The following is a 17,754-nucleotide window of genomic DNA, read 5'->3' as shown; positions in this document are numbered from 1 at the left end:
TATTTTCCAAAACCAAAACATTAAAAATCTTCTCCATAGTACCAGAAGATGGAGCTGCTCAGAGAACAGACTTGCCTGGTATTCTGCCTCCCTTCCAAGAAAGAGCAGGTCTCTCATTCCCTGTGCTGACACTTGGGGGGCTGCTTCTGGCTCCTTGCAGACCAAGGAGAGGGAGAGCACAGGAAAGCTGGCATCTGCAGGAAGCAAGAGGCAAGGGAAAAACATGGCACTGGAACAGGGCCAGTAAAATTAGATGGTCCTTGCACATGGCAGATAAATCCTTTATCTTCAGGAGGAAAAATCTGTCCCACAAGCTAGTGCTGGGGATTCTCCAGTCCAAGTATCCCTCATTTAATTAGTAAAATGCAGCAGCCCAGACTGACTGCCAATAGCAGTGATGTGTCAGGAACCAGTTAGACATTTCTGGAGTGCAAATGCAGCAGAAGGGTCTCGGTTAGGAAAAAGTCGCAATGCAAAAGGATCGCCATTTTGGGGGGAATGAAAGCAACCCTTAGATACACACCTTTGGCCCATACCCCCCATGCTCCCAACTATATTTACCTCTGTGTGAGGTAATACATGGTGCTTCCAACTTCACATAAGGTGATTTTTAGCTCCCATTTTAGCTCCCCCTACACATCTGGACCTTACACAGCAATTAATTCTTCCTCTCTACACCTCTAGAACAGATTTGTAGAAGTCCCACTAAGCTTGTCTCCATTTTATTTCATAAACCCAAACTCACCTGTGTTCCTCCTTCAGCACGTGGAATGCTCCATATCCTTCACATCAAAAAATTTGGCAAGATTCTTTTTGCATCTTTTCAAATGTGTGGGTTTGTTGGGGGTTTGCTTTTTGTTCCTCTACCCTCTACTTTCTCAGACCAGCCATTAAGGCAAAACGGAAAAAGGAACATCTCACTTTGCTTTCTAATCAACTTTTCTACCTCTGATGCAGTGAACTCCAGAGACAGCACTGCTCCAGCACCTGCTGTGGACAAACTTGTCGCCCACACGAACATTACTAGAACTAAGGGCACTGAAAGACTGTCCTTCTGGAGGTGATAAGATACTTGGCTAGTTTTTAGGTGGTTCTGGTTACTGTGAAATGTAGTTTACCTGCATATCTGATACATACAAAAACCAATCAAGTTTTGCCAGATCCTTCAGACTGGTCTGGCAACTTGGAACTCCTATTATTTTTTTCCATTCCAGACAAAGGGGTCTTAGCCACCTGTGACAGTTAGTACTTGAGTTCTTACACATTAGTATTTCTTGTATCACTGCTAATCTTGAAGGGACTAATTCAAGCCTTCAGTAAAATGCCTTTATGTACCATGCTAAAGCAAACAATAATGCAAAGTATGATTAAGATAAAGAAGGAAAAGGATGGAGAAAAATGGTACAAGAAAGGAAGCAGAAAAAATACCCAACATGATAAGGAGTCAGATCTTTCAACATCTTAAATTCTTTGTGTAGTTAACCTGTTTCTCACATTCCCAGCATCAAAATAATTGTTCCAAAACTTTCAACTCCCACCCAAGTAAGAGGAAGTGCCTGGAACATATCACAGTTTTCCTAGAATTTACATCAGATCCTTTAATAGAACTTGATGCTTTTAAATTTTTTTCTGCGCAACACATTTGGTAGCTAAGCTTTATTCATAGGTCCAAGAGCAGCATATCAAATGTAATTTCTCACTCAAGTCCCCTGTCAATACCATTCTTGACAAGGGCAGGAAAGACATACTGGGACAAGGTGATGTGCAAAGTTTCATCAACCTTGCACTCAAATTGCCTTTGTCCAGACCTTAATATAAATATTACTCAGATGAGAAAGGGACTGAAAATTGGGCTCTGAATTCTCATTACTGACAAAACCCTAAACCACTTTTTACACACAAGCTAGGCCATTGCTGTAAGTGCCCTTGTGTTCCATTGTCTCCAGTCCATTGTTTTACTGGTGGTTACTAAAAACACTGAGAGCAAACCAAGCAAGTAGAAATGCTTATAGCATTTGTTGCTAACTCCTGATGTGCTTAGAGTTGATTTTTGTTCTGCTTGTGAACAGTCAAACCAAAGTCTGCAGATAACCTAGAACTTGTTCTGAAGCTGTTTTGTAGATTATGTTGTTCATGAAGACTTTTTTTTTTTAAATAAACAAACAGATATCCACTATTATTTATGTTCTAGGATTCAGTGATCCAGTTAGTTACATATCAGAAAAAAACAAGCCTTTTGCACTGATCTGTACGTAAATCTAAATATTCATGCAAAACTGTTCTCCAAATGTTGGAAACAAATGAAAGGCCAATCAATGCATGTACTGAAAATACAAGGAATAAATTGTGTCAGCATGGCCAAATAAAAGAAAAACCACTCATTCTTCAGTGTTTTGCTCTCTATAGTTAAGATGGCCAGCTGATACACTGAAATAAAAGCTCTTGTATACAAGAAGTATTACTAGACTGACTCCCCAGTGCAACAGAACTTGCCCACCAAATACAAGAGTTGATGCTACACAATGAAAAATTTCAACTACTGGAACTCAGGATTTCCTGTCATTACAGTATAATAAGGAACAGTCTTGTGCCTGTCCAAGATTTTGAACTTCTGGGACAACAGCTCAGTTCAGGTATTTGACTTCTGATAGGGAAGTGACAAACAAAGTTAGTATTGGATCTGCATGGGAATTTCATCTGTCTCTGGAGAGCAGGGCTGTATTATATGTTGTTATTGACATACAACATATAAAGGTCACTGTTATAATTGCTTTAGCCAGAAAATAACAATTTAAAAGAATGCCAAAAAGCAAAAAAAGTATTTTTACCTACCCACAATGTCTTAAATGAGTCAGTGCCTTCACAGTAGCAGAGTTGTACTGTTTTCAGGTAAGAAGACTAGCACACAAATTATCCTTTTGGTCAGTTTAAGAAAGCGTCACTGCCCCAGCTAATTAATTTACTGACAGATAGCCATATTAATGGAATATGATACCAATTTCAACACTGCATGGGATCCTGGTACTAAAAGAGATAAGACAGCATAATAAAAAAACCCTCATCAGGACTGTTTGTTCTTGTACTAACAGACAAGCACTAGCTACAAAAGTAGCACTCACTCCCAAGGGAAAAGCAAGCCACCAAGATTTCAGCTCACAGCAATAGCCAGTAAGAACACACATAACAAACTATTTCACATTTCTCATCTGAAGACAAGGCAGCTTTCTAAGCACACACACCAAGCCCAGTTGCTGCTTAGAATCTAGAGTGTACCTTGAAAACCTTGAGAGAATTGAGAACGGTTGATGAGAATATAACCACCTGAGGGAAAGTTTATTTACTTCTATCAATTGTGACATTACTCCACAGCCCATCAAGTGTCTCGTCCCTTCCACAGCTTAATAGTAGTATGAATAAACTGTAACACAGACCTTGCTTCCAAGAGTAAAACCTTACAGAGTATCAAGAGGCAAATATCATTTTAGTAACAGAGGTCAAGTGTGATCTTACCTATTTACAGGAAGATTGAAGTACTTGCTTCAGTTCCTCTCTACACTCTGATTAACACTACGGTGACTACTCAATTACACCCAAGAATTACAAGTGCCTTACACTTCAGTGAAAGCTGTAGCCTTAACCCCTCATGCAGACTCTATCACTCTTCAATGAGGTTCAAGATCTTTACTACTTTCTGTCTTTGACTTTTGGAAATTATCCATTTTATAGCAGAATTACAACTACTGGTACACAAAGCCAAGCATGGTGACTCTTTGAAATACGAGCTTCTATACACATACTATAACTCAAAAGCATAGTGGCTAAACAGAGCTCACCTAAACTTGAGTGTTTAATTATTTAAAAGCATTTGAAATAATTAAAACAATGAAATCTTCCTCTCTACCAAACAGAATGTTTCCTTCAAGATAACAGGCCTCATCTGTTTCTAAGTATCTGCTTTTTTGTTTGAAGCCTACCTCTAGCTTCTTCCTGGGAAGAGGAGATGGCATTTCATTTGTCACAACCATTGTTTCATTTTAACCTATTGGGACTACCAATGCAATCCGTATTATGGACAAGCTGCCTCTTCTGAACAAGGTGTTCCTTTTAAGGTTTATTTCAAGGAACTGCATTGCTAGAAACATGCATATTAACAGCTACTGATCCAATGCGTGGATATATCAACTTTGGGTAATACGTAATCAGCAATTCATTAACCTTGCCAGCAAAACCCTATTCACCTTACACTGTCCCCTGGGTCTCTGTTACATATTGAAGACAGTTAATGACCATAATCAAAAGCTCTGGAATTTTCTCAGTTAGTTGTGTTCACAGTAACAGCACTTCCTAGAAACTTAAACCTCAGTTACAGCAGAAGTGCCTTGGAAGTTGCTCTTAATCTCAACTATCTTGAGTTTACTAGACCTTGTCACTGGGATTTCTTGTAGCAAGGATAGCAAGACCTGGGCTAAAAATAAGAGAGGAGCTTAGCCTGAGACAGCAATGAAATCATGCTTTGGGTTCCTAAAGTCATAAACCAGCAGACAGGCAATAGAAAAAGAGATTTTAAAATACTCATTAGTAACAGCCTCAAAAAACATGTTAAGTCTTTTGAACTACAGAGGTATAAGATGGCAGAAATAGCCAGAGAGTAGCAGCTGCATAGAGGTGATTTTTTTGGGGTGACTATCACCATTAATATTGATTAAATCCCTATACAAGTGTTCCAGTTAGCTTCCCAGCTAGCCACCAACAGAATTTCTGATTCTCCTGCTAGAACTCATGCTGTTTTTTAAAATGTAGATACAACTACAAAACAGACATGCATGCTTTTCAGGCAGTTCACATTTGTTTTATTACAACTTTTGTAACTGTTAGTATTTTTGTATTTGGACATCTTAAAAGGAATTTTAGACTTACAACTTCAGAAGACACTTACAGAATTATCTAAGTCTTGACAACAGCTACTCTACTGCACTGTACACAACTTTGTTGCCCACCTTCCATGTCCCGCTCTGCATAGCTCCAAATAAGTGAAAATCTGAGACTGATGTTCACATTCAAGCTGCAGGAAAGCTCAGTATATGGAAAAAGAGTAAGTGATAACTTGCAGTTAAACTATTGCAGGAATCAAGAAGAGCCTACACAGAATTATACATTTTATCATTTTATTAGGAATAATTCCAAGTGGGTTATGAAGAAACTAATCCATTGAGTTTGATGAATTTTCCAAAATTTCTTTATGAAGATATGTTCACCAACAAACAGTAAAACTTCAGCGGAACTATTATACACTGGGCAAAAATAGTCAGGCTGATACCAAAAAGCAACATGCAACATAAAAAAAAGATACAATATAAAGGAAGACAATCTGCTGAATATTAAAAACAACCTCAACATGAGCTCTTCGCAACCAGCACAGAACTATTCTACCCATCAAATCCAATTCACACAAAGGCAAGTTGGGCTGACAGAACCCAAGGACTAATAAAATGTTCCTCAGTGCAGTAGATCTGTATAGTGTTTTAGAGCATTTCCTTGGCTGGAACAAGCAGTATTAGGAATTCTTTTTGGCAAGGGAAAGAAATAAATACATACGGAATGCTACATTTTTAAATCAGCAGACTGTCTGAGGAATGAAACAGGGCATCAGTAAACTAAAAGTAGCAGGGAGAAAAAAAAATTAAAACATTAATTTATCGGGGCTCAAAAGAGTATTCAAAACAGATCTTTAAGATGTCACAATAACTATATTCAGGCATTTAGGCTAACAAGGGGAATAAAATCAGAAGATACACTTTTTCCAAGTTAAGGAGATTTTTACCCAAGCATACTGCTACCTTTGCAACATGTAGCTCGGTAAACAATAATTGGCAACAAAATAAGTTGAAACGATGTAATATCCTGCCCAAATATCAGTTCCAGATACTGTAATAACCAAGATGCAAACTAATTTTGTTGTAACAAGCCTAGACCACTTATATCAAACATGTCCCTGGTGAAAGAGTCATCCAGTTTGAGTTAGCGTTTTGAGAGTTCATTTGACAGCCAGTCAAGTCCCTCATACAGACCAGTTCCTTGTGTAGCACAGGTAGCCTGGACATACCACTGTTAATGTAAAACACAAACAAAAATAAATTTTAAATACCAACAAAATGCAAACTAAATTATCACAGTATGTGACACTCAGATACACACTCAAATAGTGTTTTTTAAATAGTGCCATAAGTAGAGTCAATATTGAAGAGATGGTATTTTTAAAAATGTTGAAAAGTATAAATAGATGGGGTTCAGACATTATCCAGAAACTCATTGTTGGCCTACCAAATGCTAGAACACCATTTAGGGCATCAGGAAACAAATACAGAACTTACATTTGGTTTATATGCTGAAAACTAGCTTGTTTTTGAAAGACTGCTCTTCAGGAAATAGACACGGAATTATCTAAACTAACAGACCTCCAAAACATCTTCTATGGATATGATCTTAGTGTCAACATACAGACATTACTTTCTTTTCTTTTAAAGGAAAACTTATGTTTATGATATATAACAAAGGAAGACAAGAGTTCATCAACCAGGAAGTTCAGCACTTACAGTTCTGTTACGCAGAGACTGAAGACCTAGTTTATCTGTCATTTCACTGATTGCCATGGCATTTGGCAGATCTTGTTTGTTTGCAAACAAAAGCAGCACTGCATCTCGCAGCTCATCCTCTTGAAGCTAACAGAAAAAATGGTTGTGTTATTAAATTAGCTCACTTAAGTACTTCAATTACTTCAACAAGCACTAAAAAAAATCTTAAATACCGATTTAAGGGTTATAAACATTTTAATTCTCGCTCCTGAAGTAACTAATAAGCACAGAGTGAAATTTAACTAGTATTCAACAGAACTTCTCCTGTAAGTAAGGAAATACTCTTCAATAGGCAGTTTAAATTTACGAGCACCTTGATGCTGAAATTCTTATCACTAATTTGCTTTTTCCAAAATTCTTTATCCGCTGTGTTTCTATTAAGGCTTTATGAAGGAAAAAAAGGTCCTGATACATTACTCGTTCTTGAGCTAAAGCTCTCGACAGAGTTGTAGTTACAACTCAGTGCACTACGTGACCCAGAATTACCAGGTGAATACAATATGCACTCTACAAACTCCCTAAAATTTTAAAATCCTAAATCTCTTAGGGAAGCTGACAAACATCCAAAAATATAACAGAGTAAGTATAACAATCATATTTCAGAAGGTATCGATATTTACCATTTTCTGCAGCTCTTCTGCTGCTTCCTGGATTCTCTCTCTGTCGTTGCTGTCTACCACAAAAATGAGGCCCTGTAAGAAGTCAAGCGGTTTTGAAAAACCAGTGTAAACATGCAGTACTATTTTAAAAACCAAAAAACCTCATATTGAGTATTGTATCATCCTCTCTCTTAGGTAAGCAAATTTGACAGAAATGTCTGTTTAAACAATGCAAGACATATGTCTGAGCAACTACATAGTAAGTTTCAACTGCAAAATAAAGTTAGGCCTTCTAAATAAAAAGTTAAACCACACAAATATTGGTTTACAGATTAGTGTGGGATTCATGTGGGGTGGGGGGAGCAGGGAGACAACAGCAAAATTTCAGAAGCTACCTCTCCTCCCTCCGTTTTCACTCATTATTATCATGTTAAATGCAGGAGGAAAATCACAAATGCTTCACCATCTCATGTTTCACTGAAAAAACCCACATGCTTAAAGTAAGGCCTGAATTTGTTTAAAAAAAGCTTGTACTAAATAGTATTTCTAATGGCATCTCTGTTATTCAAGTGTCCTCCCTACACACATACATACACACTATTTACTTTCAGTATGAAAAACCTTAAATTTTGTCACTCTCCAAGAAAAGAGAAGCGCCTTTTAAAAATATTTAGTAACGGGGCTGAATAAAGAACTGAAATTAAGTATTACTCTATTCACAACAGTACTTTGCTGGCTCCTTTTTGCCAACCCAGACTTCTCCATTTTTCTGCACCAATCACACACGTTATGCTGCACAAAAGTTTCTTGGAAACAATTCTATATTCAACACAGAAAAAAAACCCAAACCAACCACCACTCCCAAAGTTTCCTGGTACTAATAAGCACTTACCTTACTACTTGTAAACCAAAGGAAAGAATCACATTGATGACACCAAAAATGACAGATATGAAGCTGACACTTTATAATCAATTGGTAACAAGATCTTTTACTATATACACTGATATAACACAGTACAAGCTGTATATTTTAAGGATGATTATTAAATTTTAAGGATGATTATTAAAAAAAGAGTGTGTAGAAGGGAGTTTAAGCAATAACGGGTTTTATGTATAAGCCAACACCAGTTCGAACAGATCAAAGCATGGATACAGCAAATTTGAAGAGTTCCTCACAAACAAACCTGCTGCTCTGGCACATGACAGAACACTGGTAGGTCCTGAAGGACTTTACCCTTGCCAGGCTACACTCACCACTAGACTGGAAGCCTTCAAGGTAACAAACTAGCATCAACTAGAATAAAATCTGGATATCCCTCAGAACTTGCAGGAAGTAGTAACGAGCCTTTTTGAAAGGAAGGGACAGAAGACAACTTTCCATATATACTCTACAGAATGTGAGACTTCACAAAAACTATGGCCATCTCGGAACTCTTACCTGTGTATTTTGGAAATAATGCCTCCAAAGAGGTCTGATTTTATCTTGACCACCAACATCCCAAACTGTGAAACAAATGTTTTTATATTCTACCGTTTCCACATTAAAACCTAAAAATAAAAAAGTAATTAGGAAAAGTTAATGGTAGTGTTAAAATGTAATTCTAGGCATGTTAAAGATAGCTACTTCTTAAGTTATACTTCTCCCAAATATATATATATAAAAACATGGCTTATCAGAATGAATTGCTAGGTCAAGAAGAAAATTAACTGAAAGGGGAAAAAAAATTAATCACTTAAATCCAAGTGCATGACCTTTGGTTCAGCAAATCTTTCAGTCACAAACTGCTAGAGGCTCATACTGTTTGGGGGAAGTACTGCTCCTGTACTCCTGAGCATCTGCTACTGGCCACTGTCAAACACAGGATTCTTGTCTAGACGTATCTTTGGTCTGACACAGTTATGATACAGCGGTACCAGAAAGCCCATGTTTGTCTTGACTCTTATACTAACTGCAAAGATAGTAAATCCCTACACTCTTCAGAGGCCAGTCTCTACAACACAGATTTAGAGTAACCAGAGTGAAGACACGAGAATTGCTTATCTTACCAATAGTTGGAATTGTGGTGACAATTTCTCCTAGTTTCAGTTTATACAGAATAGTTGTCTTACCAGCAGCATCCAAACCAACTAGAACGAACAGAAAATTTAATTTAGTTCACAGTATGAACTGCAACCTGATAGTGTAAAAATATGACTTTTACATGCAGAGTATTAGGGTTTTTTTCCTGAGAAGAAACACTTGTTAAACACTCTTAAGTCATTGTTGATATACTACTGTATGTTTCTCCCCATCTCCTTTACCCAGCATTGAGAGAGAGAACAAGCAATGAAAAACCCCATCTCAATAACACACTTCCATCCACAGCCTACGGGCTCACAAGTTTCTAGTCATCTTCTTACTTGTGTTTCTTAATTAAGGTTTGTCATTCACTTTGAAAGTTTCTTCTGTGTAAGTCAGGATAGTTTTAAATGCCTAGCAACAATCTACAAGCACCACATAGTTTCTAACCGATCACGTGCGCTACTTTGCACTCAAGCTGGGGAAGGTCTCACTCACTCAACCTTCAGTTAAGGCCAGTTTCACATGCACCTGAACCACCAGGAGTTGGCACTATCAGTGGAAGACACTTCAATCTCCCTCATTACAGTGTTCTGTCCCTTTCCTAAATATTTCTTTTGCATTGACAAAAAACACATACATTAGGAAGCTCCTGTCATCCCTCTGCATATACCCTAAGGCTGTAACGCTTCAGGATATCACTTCTATTCATTGAGATCCACTAGAACACTGTCGCTAGGAGTCTCCACTTCTGCTCCTTATAGGCGGCCTTCTGCACTGAAATTTACTCTTCTGTTTCTGCAACAAAACTTACCCTTGCTGTTTTTCAATGTAACCTGTGCAGTAAATATGTGATCCTTAAAAAAAACCAAAACAAAACACAAAAACCCAACAAAACTGGAGCTTCAAAGACTTTTTTTGAGAAGCATCACCAACATTGCAGGCATACACCGTCTAAAACTGTCTGTGCAACTGCTTATTGTTAGCATTTCAGAACACACAAGAGCAACTCAAAATACAGTTCTTTACATTAGAATCCAATGCCTAGTGCATAAGCACCTAAATAAACAGTAGGTACTAAACACCACAGCTACAGTTTGAATGTCTATTTGTGAAACTTAAAATAGTCAATAAAGTCTTGCACAAACAAAAATAAACCCCCAAAAGAATTAATTAAATAATACTTGCACAAGAAACCAAATGTTATCTTTGACTGTTAACATTAAGTGTTCCAAGTTAATTTCCTACTTGGTGACTGCGATATATTAAGCTTTAAGTGGTTTGATGACTTGACTATTAATAATACAACCGTTTCCTTAGCATTGCAATAAAATGGAATTCAAAATTACCTACTTATTCAGAACGAAACCCAACTCTTTAAAAATCTCCTCCTTCTCAAGACACAAACTGCTGTTACAGCAAACTAATTAAAAAACCTATCTATATTTGTCCTATATTCTGATACTGAGAACAGGATTATATATGCCAACGCAGTTTCTCTGGTATTGTCATTGCATGTTAAAAAAAAAAGTTGTTCTAACTGGTAATGTCATGAAAGAAGAGGGGGGAAAAAAAGTCTACCATCAAAACCAAAGCTCCTTGAGGGGTAATTAACTCCCTAAATGCTCAAATTAAAAGTCAACAGTTTTAAGTTTGCCAGTGTCTAAGTGTTGGTCTCTTTTAGAATCACACACAAGCATGAATAAAGACCTGCTGCAGTATAAGTTTCACAAGAGCCTGCAAGTCATGAAACCTGTAAATGTTAGCATTTTCCCTACACCCACAAAGTGTCAGGTAGCCTCAGAATACCCTTTCAGTGAACTCTGAAACCTTCAAATACTCAATCTATGCTAAGAAACAATGCTTTTAACAGCACAATGCTTGAAGCTCAACACTATTCTCATGCAACTCAGCTTCAAGTGAGCATTTGTAAGATGCCTAGATCTTTGCAAGAAAACATAATGCACGCACATGATATATACGCAATAGTTTTCCAGTAAATTAACATTAAGATAGCTTAGTGAACCACCAATTATAGCTACACATACTCACAAACTCTTCTCCCACCTGCCAACTTCCCCCCTCAACAACCCCAAACAGTTATCAGCACAACAAACACTGACAAGATTTGTTAAAATTAGCAACAAAAGAATGATGGCATTATCTACAGAAATGCTTTTAGTGTATTTAGGGGTTATACTAAAGATACAGGTAAAGGCAAAGAAAAAAGCTAATGTAATTTCAAAAAATGTATATACACAAGGTACCAAGAACCATTTGAAGATATGGCTCAGTTAAGAAATTAGGAACTAGTCAAGAATTTTAAACTATTTGCTAAATTTAAGAACTTCTTGCCCCAGTGATCCACTCTATTCTTGTCCAAGGACCCACCAACACCTCAATGGCGCTGGCAGAAGGCTACATTAGCTATGTAAGCACAAAGCCCAGAGACTTTACTTAAATCCACTCTTATCCACAATTCTAATTAAGCTGTTGGACTTTGCACTGAGGCAAGTCCTGAGTTATGGATACGTGTTTTGTTGTGACTCCACACTTGAGAGAGCAGCTTTTAATCAAGGGAAGGCAACCTCTGCAAATCACCATGACCTGATTTGCAAGACCTGCCTCTTTTAGCCAAATTGCAAATGTTATGAGGTCCAAACAAACAATAACCATCAAGAGCATAGCCTCCGTTCATATTTCTTACTCCAATTTGCCATTTACCACCCCTTTCTAGAACAAGACATTTCAGAGTTCTGAATCATGTTTAATCTTTTGAGCTGCTAGGAAGTGTAACGATTGCTTTTAGTAGTCCAAGAATAAACACATGTTTACATTTGCACTGGAACACTCCATGCACATCTATGAGCTATTGCCATGTCAAATTCAACTATCAAGATTAAAACCTAAGTCTTACATCCCCAAATAATGTGAAGTAAATTTGTGATTCTACATTTTCACTCTGATTCCACCAGAGCCCAGGGTGCAAGAATCTCAATGTAGGGTATGACGTTCAGCAGTTGTACCACAAAGCCCTAAGATGACAATAAAGTACAAATGGGAAGCACAGACTTGCACTTGCAACCATTTATCTTTAAACTGAGTCAAACATCCTCTTCCTCTAGCTGGAGAAAAAATATCTACAATGCTTTCAGTTGCTGTTAAACACACTGTGGTTCTGAGCCCTTTACTCCTTTTTAAGAGTGTTTTATGCACAGCCTGTCAGTCGTGTTTCTAAATCTCAAGCTTGTAGTTCGCTTGTCCCTGGGAACACCACGCCTGTGACCACATCACATTCCTCATTTACCAACTCTCTACTTTGATCACTGGTGGCTGAATATCAAGCTGCCTCAGTTACCGCAGCACAGAACTTCATATAAACTATAGATGCAGAAAAAATGAGAATTGACTTTTTAAATGGAGCATCCATCAAGACCAACAGATCTCGGTTGACTGAGAATCCCAAAATTTACTGTAGAATACAGTGTGTTGCTGCTTTTAACATGAGCATTTCCTATAATTAGAGAAGGAAAAAGGAAAAGCTTCTGCTGTATTTAACTGATCCATGACATTCATGTTACAATCAAAAGCAGCTTAAAAAAATAAAATTAACGAAACCCAATCTACTACAGGTTTGTATTCTTTTTCTTTTACCTTTATACCAGTTCTCTCAAAACTTTTCTTATTTATCTTTTACATACTATTCCTCTTCCAGGTTTCATTTCAATTGGGTAAATCTTTGGGGGACATGAAGGGGCAATTCTCAATACAGCTTTCTCAAGAAAACACACACACACGAAAAAAACCACAACAGCATGCAAACGAACAGTGGTTAAAAAAAAAAAAACAACAAATAAAAAGCAGCTAAATGGTTCTGTGCTGTACGGTGACACAATCCCAAAGAATCTGACAATTTTTTTCCCCAATCTATTTAATAATTACCTTTGTATTTGAAGCTCCTGAGTAGCTATTATCTCAGTTATCACTTGCACAGCTAAACCAAGACACAGAATACTAAATGATGATATGGAAAGGTGCACAAGGAATCAGTAACTTTTATTTTTTAAGCACAAGGAACTATCCATGAAGAGTCTTACAGACAGGTACGTGTAGGGTTAGGACAAGGTTTTTCCACTCTAATGCCCCAGTTGCCTAGTCTAAGTCACTCAATCCCATCCTACAGTTATTTCTCTTCTCTCATGTTACTTCCATCTATAAAGAAGATGCAGGAATTTTTTTACATGCTTTTCTTCAGAACGATAATCTAATTTTTCAAAAAAATACTTAATTATATGAGTGCATTTTTTTTAAAAGCAAGATTTCAGTAACACTATACCATTAAATGTCCACCTTTTATCACAGATGTAGTTTGAGAATATAAAAAGATGGTGTGTCATGCTTGCTGTTGATAATAGTACCTGATAAGAAATACTCAAATTCTGCAGAACTCAGTAACACAAAGTCTGTCTTAAGAGATTAATTCTACTTCAGCTTGAATTCTGCAGAGACAGAAGAAAGCTGTGAAAGGGAAGCTTGAATTATAAATGAATCATCTGTTCATTATCAACTCACCATATAGTATTTTCCCCCTAAATATCTCTCCATAGACACCTTACCCCATAAAGTTACTTCCTTGGTATACTACATGCAAAAAACTTAAAGGTCTAGCCTTGTACAGGTCATTTTCAAACCATAAACTGAAAATTATCCCCTTGAGGAAAAGTTTAATTCAGTCCCAGTATTCATTCAGACATCTCTCCTCAAAGTGCCGATACATAATGTAGAATGCTATGAAGAGCTGCTTTTCCATGTTACAGGTATAAACAAATTAGGTCACATCCAATATAACATATTCTGCTTGTAAACATACCATTTCAGTCCTATGATTCACTCTCATCACAACATCGCCAAAATTTTACCCTATGCTATCTAACAAATATGGTGCAGTCTCATGCTCTGACCCAGTCCTGTATTTGAATATAATGCCTTCAAATAAAACTTTTTTCTTAAAAAAAGATGCATTTAAACCTACTGCTAGAAAGTGCCGCTCCCTAACTCATATCTAACCTAAATTTGAACTGATTACCTACCAATAAAGCCTTCCAAGCTGTTTTGATCTGCAAGACATTGCTTTCCTGTTTTCATTATTTTGCAGAATGCAACAGAACTACAAATACCACAGACACTATCTCATCCTACAGCCAAGCTCATTTGAAGATTTTACTTCATTCATTTAGAGTTCTCATATGAAGAGTCTGGCTGCTAGGGAGACAGTCAAACCACTTCCTTGAAACCAACAGATGTACCTAAGTTGTCTCAAAGACAAAAATTACTCAGGTTATTTTGAAATGGATGAGAGTCTCTAATTTCAAACAGAGAAGATACAGTAAAAATTACTGTGCATGCAATAAAGAACTCTGTCATCACAAAACGTATGAAGAACATGGAAAATAACAATTAAAAAAAAAAAAACCTGCATCACTGGGTCTGCTGTGCATACCCAGGCAGCGTTAAGGATGGGTAGTGTGCCAAGAAGTCGCACAGTTAGGACCCAGTCCCACTGCTGGCTGTATTGAAATGAGCACTTCATATAATTTCTCAGGACAAGTTACTTCAGTCAACGGCCATGAACCAAGTTCCATTCACTTTGGTAACAGAATTTGATAAAAATTAGGAGGTTAAGATCTGTTTGTACAGAAAGCTTGTGGGGGTGGTTAGGTGGGTGGAAGAAATCAGGCAAGAGATGGAGGAGGAAATACCCAATTCAGTGTGTGCTTGCTTTGACCTTTTGAACCATAATCTTCAAGTGAGAATCTTCAAGAGCCACTGGCTTCAACTCTTACACAGTCTGTGTCAAGAGAACCACAATCTAATTCCAAGTAAACAGTTATGGGCAGACAGTAAAACTAAGTAAGTACTGGAAGAGCAACCTACAGGTTTTTATGGTTTTGTGCATGAGGTAGAGGAGAATTAAAGTGCAGACGCTATACCAAAACGTCTTTTCACGAGAGTCGGAGATACGAACACCACAGTTAGCGAAAACCGGCCATTATACGGCAATTTCTTCAGGTCTTGGTGTTAAACACACCAGGCTTTGTCAGACATCCTGCTCTAACAGCCACGCTGCTCGGGCGGGATCGGCGTCTCCAGGCCGAGAGCACCTCGGCCCCGGCAGCGCGGGGGGAGCAGGGCGCAAACGTCCCTCGCCTCCTCGGTAAAGGGGGGTCCCCCCTCGGCCCAAGGACACCCCCGTCGGCCCGACGGCCTCCACCGAGCAGGCGGGCACCGGCTTCACCCACTGCAATTCGATCTTTGTTCTACATTTCGCTCGGGCTCAACGCAAGCGGAAACGCAGGTGCAAGGCGCAGGGCTGAAGCCTCTCCCTGCCCCGCTGCCAGCCCCGGGGGAAGCGGGGCGCTGCCTCTCCCTGCCCCGCGCAGCCGCGACCGCCGACAGCGGGAGTGGGGCGGGGGGGGAAAGAGAAAAGAGAACGTGAACACGGCGGAGGAGAAGGAAGGGCAGGCATAGCCCGATCCCCACCCCTTCCCCCACCGCTCCTTCACTTCCCAACGACCCCACAAGCCCCGAAGAAAGGCGATAGAGAAGCGTCCCGTCCCCCACACCCCGGGACGGGGCAAGACCCCCCCGCCCGGAGCCCGCAGCCCGCTCCACCGGCCTCCCCTCCCCCACCGCCAGCGGGACGCGTCCGTGAGGGAGGGAGGGAGCGGGCGGACGGGCCTGGCGTCGGCCGCGGCCCGGGTAGGGCGCAACGGCTGCGGCGGCGCGGCTCGGGGGGGGGGGGCGTAGTCGGGCGCCTCTGTCGCCCCTTACCCATGAGAATGCGCATCTGCTTCTTGCCGAAGAGGCGGGAGAAGAGCGAAGAGATGGTGAGGCCCATGGCGGCTCCGGCGCGGGGCTGGGCGGCGGCGCAGGCAGCGGGTGGAGAGCGGCGAGGCGGGCGGGAGCAAGGGCGGGCGGAGGAGCGCGGCCCGGCGCCCGTCTGCGCTCACGGATCCCTCCGCGGGAGGGGAGGCGGCTGCGGAGCGGCGGGGCTCGCCCGGCGGCGCCGACTTATAAAGCGCAGGCGGCGGCGGCTGCTCTGTGACCGGGGGAACCTCGCTCGCTCGCTCTCTGCCACGTCACGGCCGCCCCGGCTCCAACGCGGACAAAATCACGTCACTATAGCCACATCCCCCGGCCGCGGGCCCGCCCCCCGCCACACGGCCCCAGCGCCCAACGGCGGCGCGGACTGCGCCTCCCGGCAGGCGCTGCGCCCGCCCCGCGCCTCGCGCCCGCGGCCCGCGGCCGCCAGCGCATGCCGGGGGATGGAGTTGGGGTTCGCCCCCGCCGCGGGCGGGGCAGAGCGCGGCAGGCCGGGAAATGGAGGCCGCCGGCGCCGAGCAGCTGCCCAGGCCCAGGCCGAGGCCCAGCTGCTCGCCGGGGCCAGAGCGCCCCTGGCTCACCCTCAGGCGCGGAGTTCAGCTCCCTGCAGCTCCTGCTCCCGCCGCGCTGAGGCTGAGGCGCGACAGCCCCCAGGCTGCCTCCTCCGGCGCCGAAGGACAGCGGGGAGCAAGAGAGAGGCGGAGGGGTTTCAGGGAAAAACAAACCCGCACAGAGCCCTCACATGCACCCTGGTAGCAACAGGGCTAGGTCATTTATATATAAAAAAAAGCCAAACCACCAAACCCAACCCTCTGTCCCAGGAACACTGATTACCGCAGGATCTCCTTCTTACATCGTTTCTATGACCTGGACCCTCCACAGCATCCCGCAGGCTGCAGAGCCAAGGCACAACACAAGCATGATCTTGGCCCCACAACAGCCTACTGCTGCTTGGCTGGGAAGCAGCTGACGGATACAGGGAAGTAATACGGGAATAAAACTGAAACAAACCGTGGGTTACTAGAAACATGCCATTTTTTGAGAAGTATGTTTAATTTCATGACCAACTGTGACGGCTTCTTTCGCAGCCATAGGCTGCTACCAAAAGGCCATAGTATGGTGATAATTGAATTTGAGGCAATGTAAGATGAGCTGCATTTAATGCTTAAGTGACTGAGCTCCTTACCCCAAGGAATCACTGGTTCTATCAAAAGCCCTACAACTTTTCAAGGGAGTTCTAACATATTACCTATGCTAATTAGAAACTGTGTCAGTTCAAAAGAGCTAACATTTTTTTTTCAAACAGAAGCTATTTACTTACCCTCCATTAAAGAAAAACATAGTTAATGGCCTTGACAAAGAGACCATCCTGAACCAGATCCTAACAATAGGCTACTGTGAGTGAGACTCAACTTAGGCGGTTTCTTACTTCATATTGAAAGTCTTACTCATTTGAAATTATCTTCTTCTGAACCAAAAATCTGTTTTAAGATTGAAAGTTATATTTTTATAAAATTTAAGTTTCAAGTAAGTAATATTTCAACCTAGTTAGTGCCTAAGATGTTAATATGATCCTGATCAA

General features: G+C 40.7%; 1 protein-coding gene across 1 annotated transcript; it reads right to left on the bottom strand.

The window, feature by feature from the left end:
• Nucleotides 1–5,148: 5,148 nt before the first annotated feature.
• On the bottom strand, nucleotides 5,149–16,502 carry ARF4 (ARF GTPase 4). The gene is made up of 6 exons (XM_074879314.1): nucleotides 16,122–16,502; nucleotides 9,278–9,358; nucleotides 8,670–8,779; nucleotides 7,253–7,324; nucleotides 6,594–6,719; nucleotides 5,149–6,105 (listed from the first exon to the last, which is right to left on the bottom strand). Exons 1-6 carry the CDS (start codon nucleotides 16,186–16,188, stop codon nucleotides 6,019–6,021), a joined length of 543 nt encoding a protein of 180 aa, XP_074735415.1. The 5' UTR covers nucleotides 16,189–16,502; the 3' UTR covers nucleotides 5,149–6,018.
• Between the last annotated feature and the right edge of the window lie 1,252 nt (nucleotides 16,503–17,754).

Source organism: Strix uralensis, chromosome 10 (assembly GCF_047716275.1).
Source record: "Strix uralensis isolate ZFMK-TIS-50842 chromosome 10, bStrUra1, whole genome shotgun sequence".
Lineage (NCBI taxonomy): Eukaryota > Metazoa > Chordata > Aves > Strigiformes > Strigidae > Strix > Strix uralensis.
This window is presented reverse-complemented; position numbering and strand designations above follow the sequence as displayed.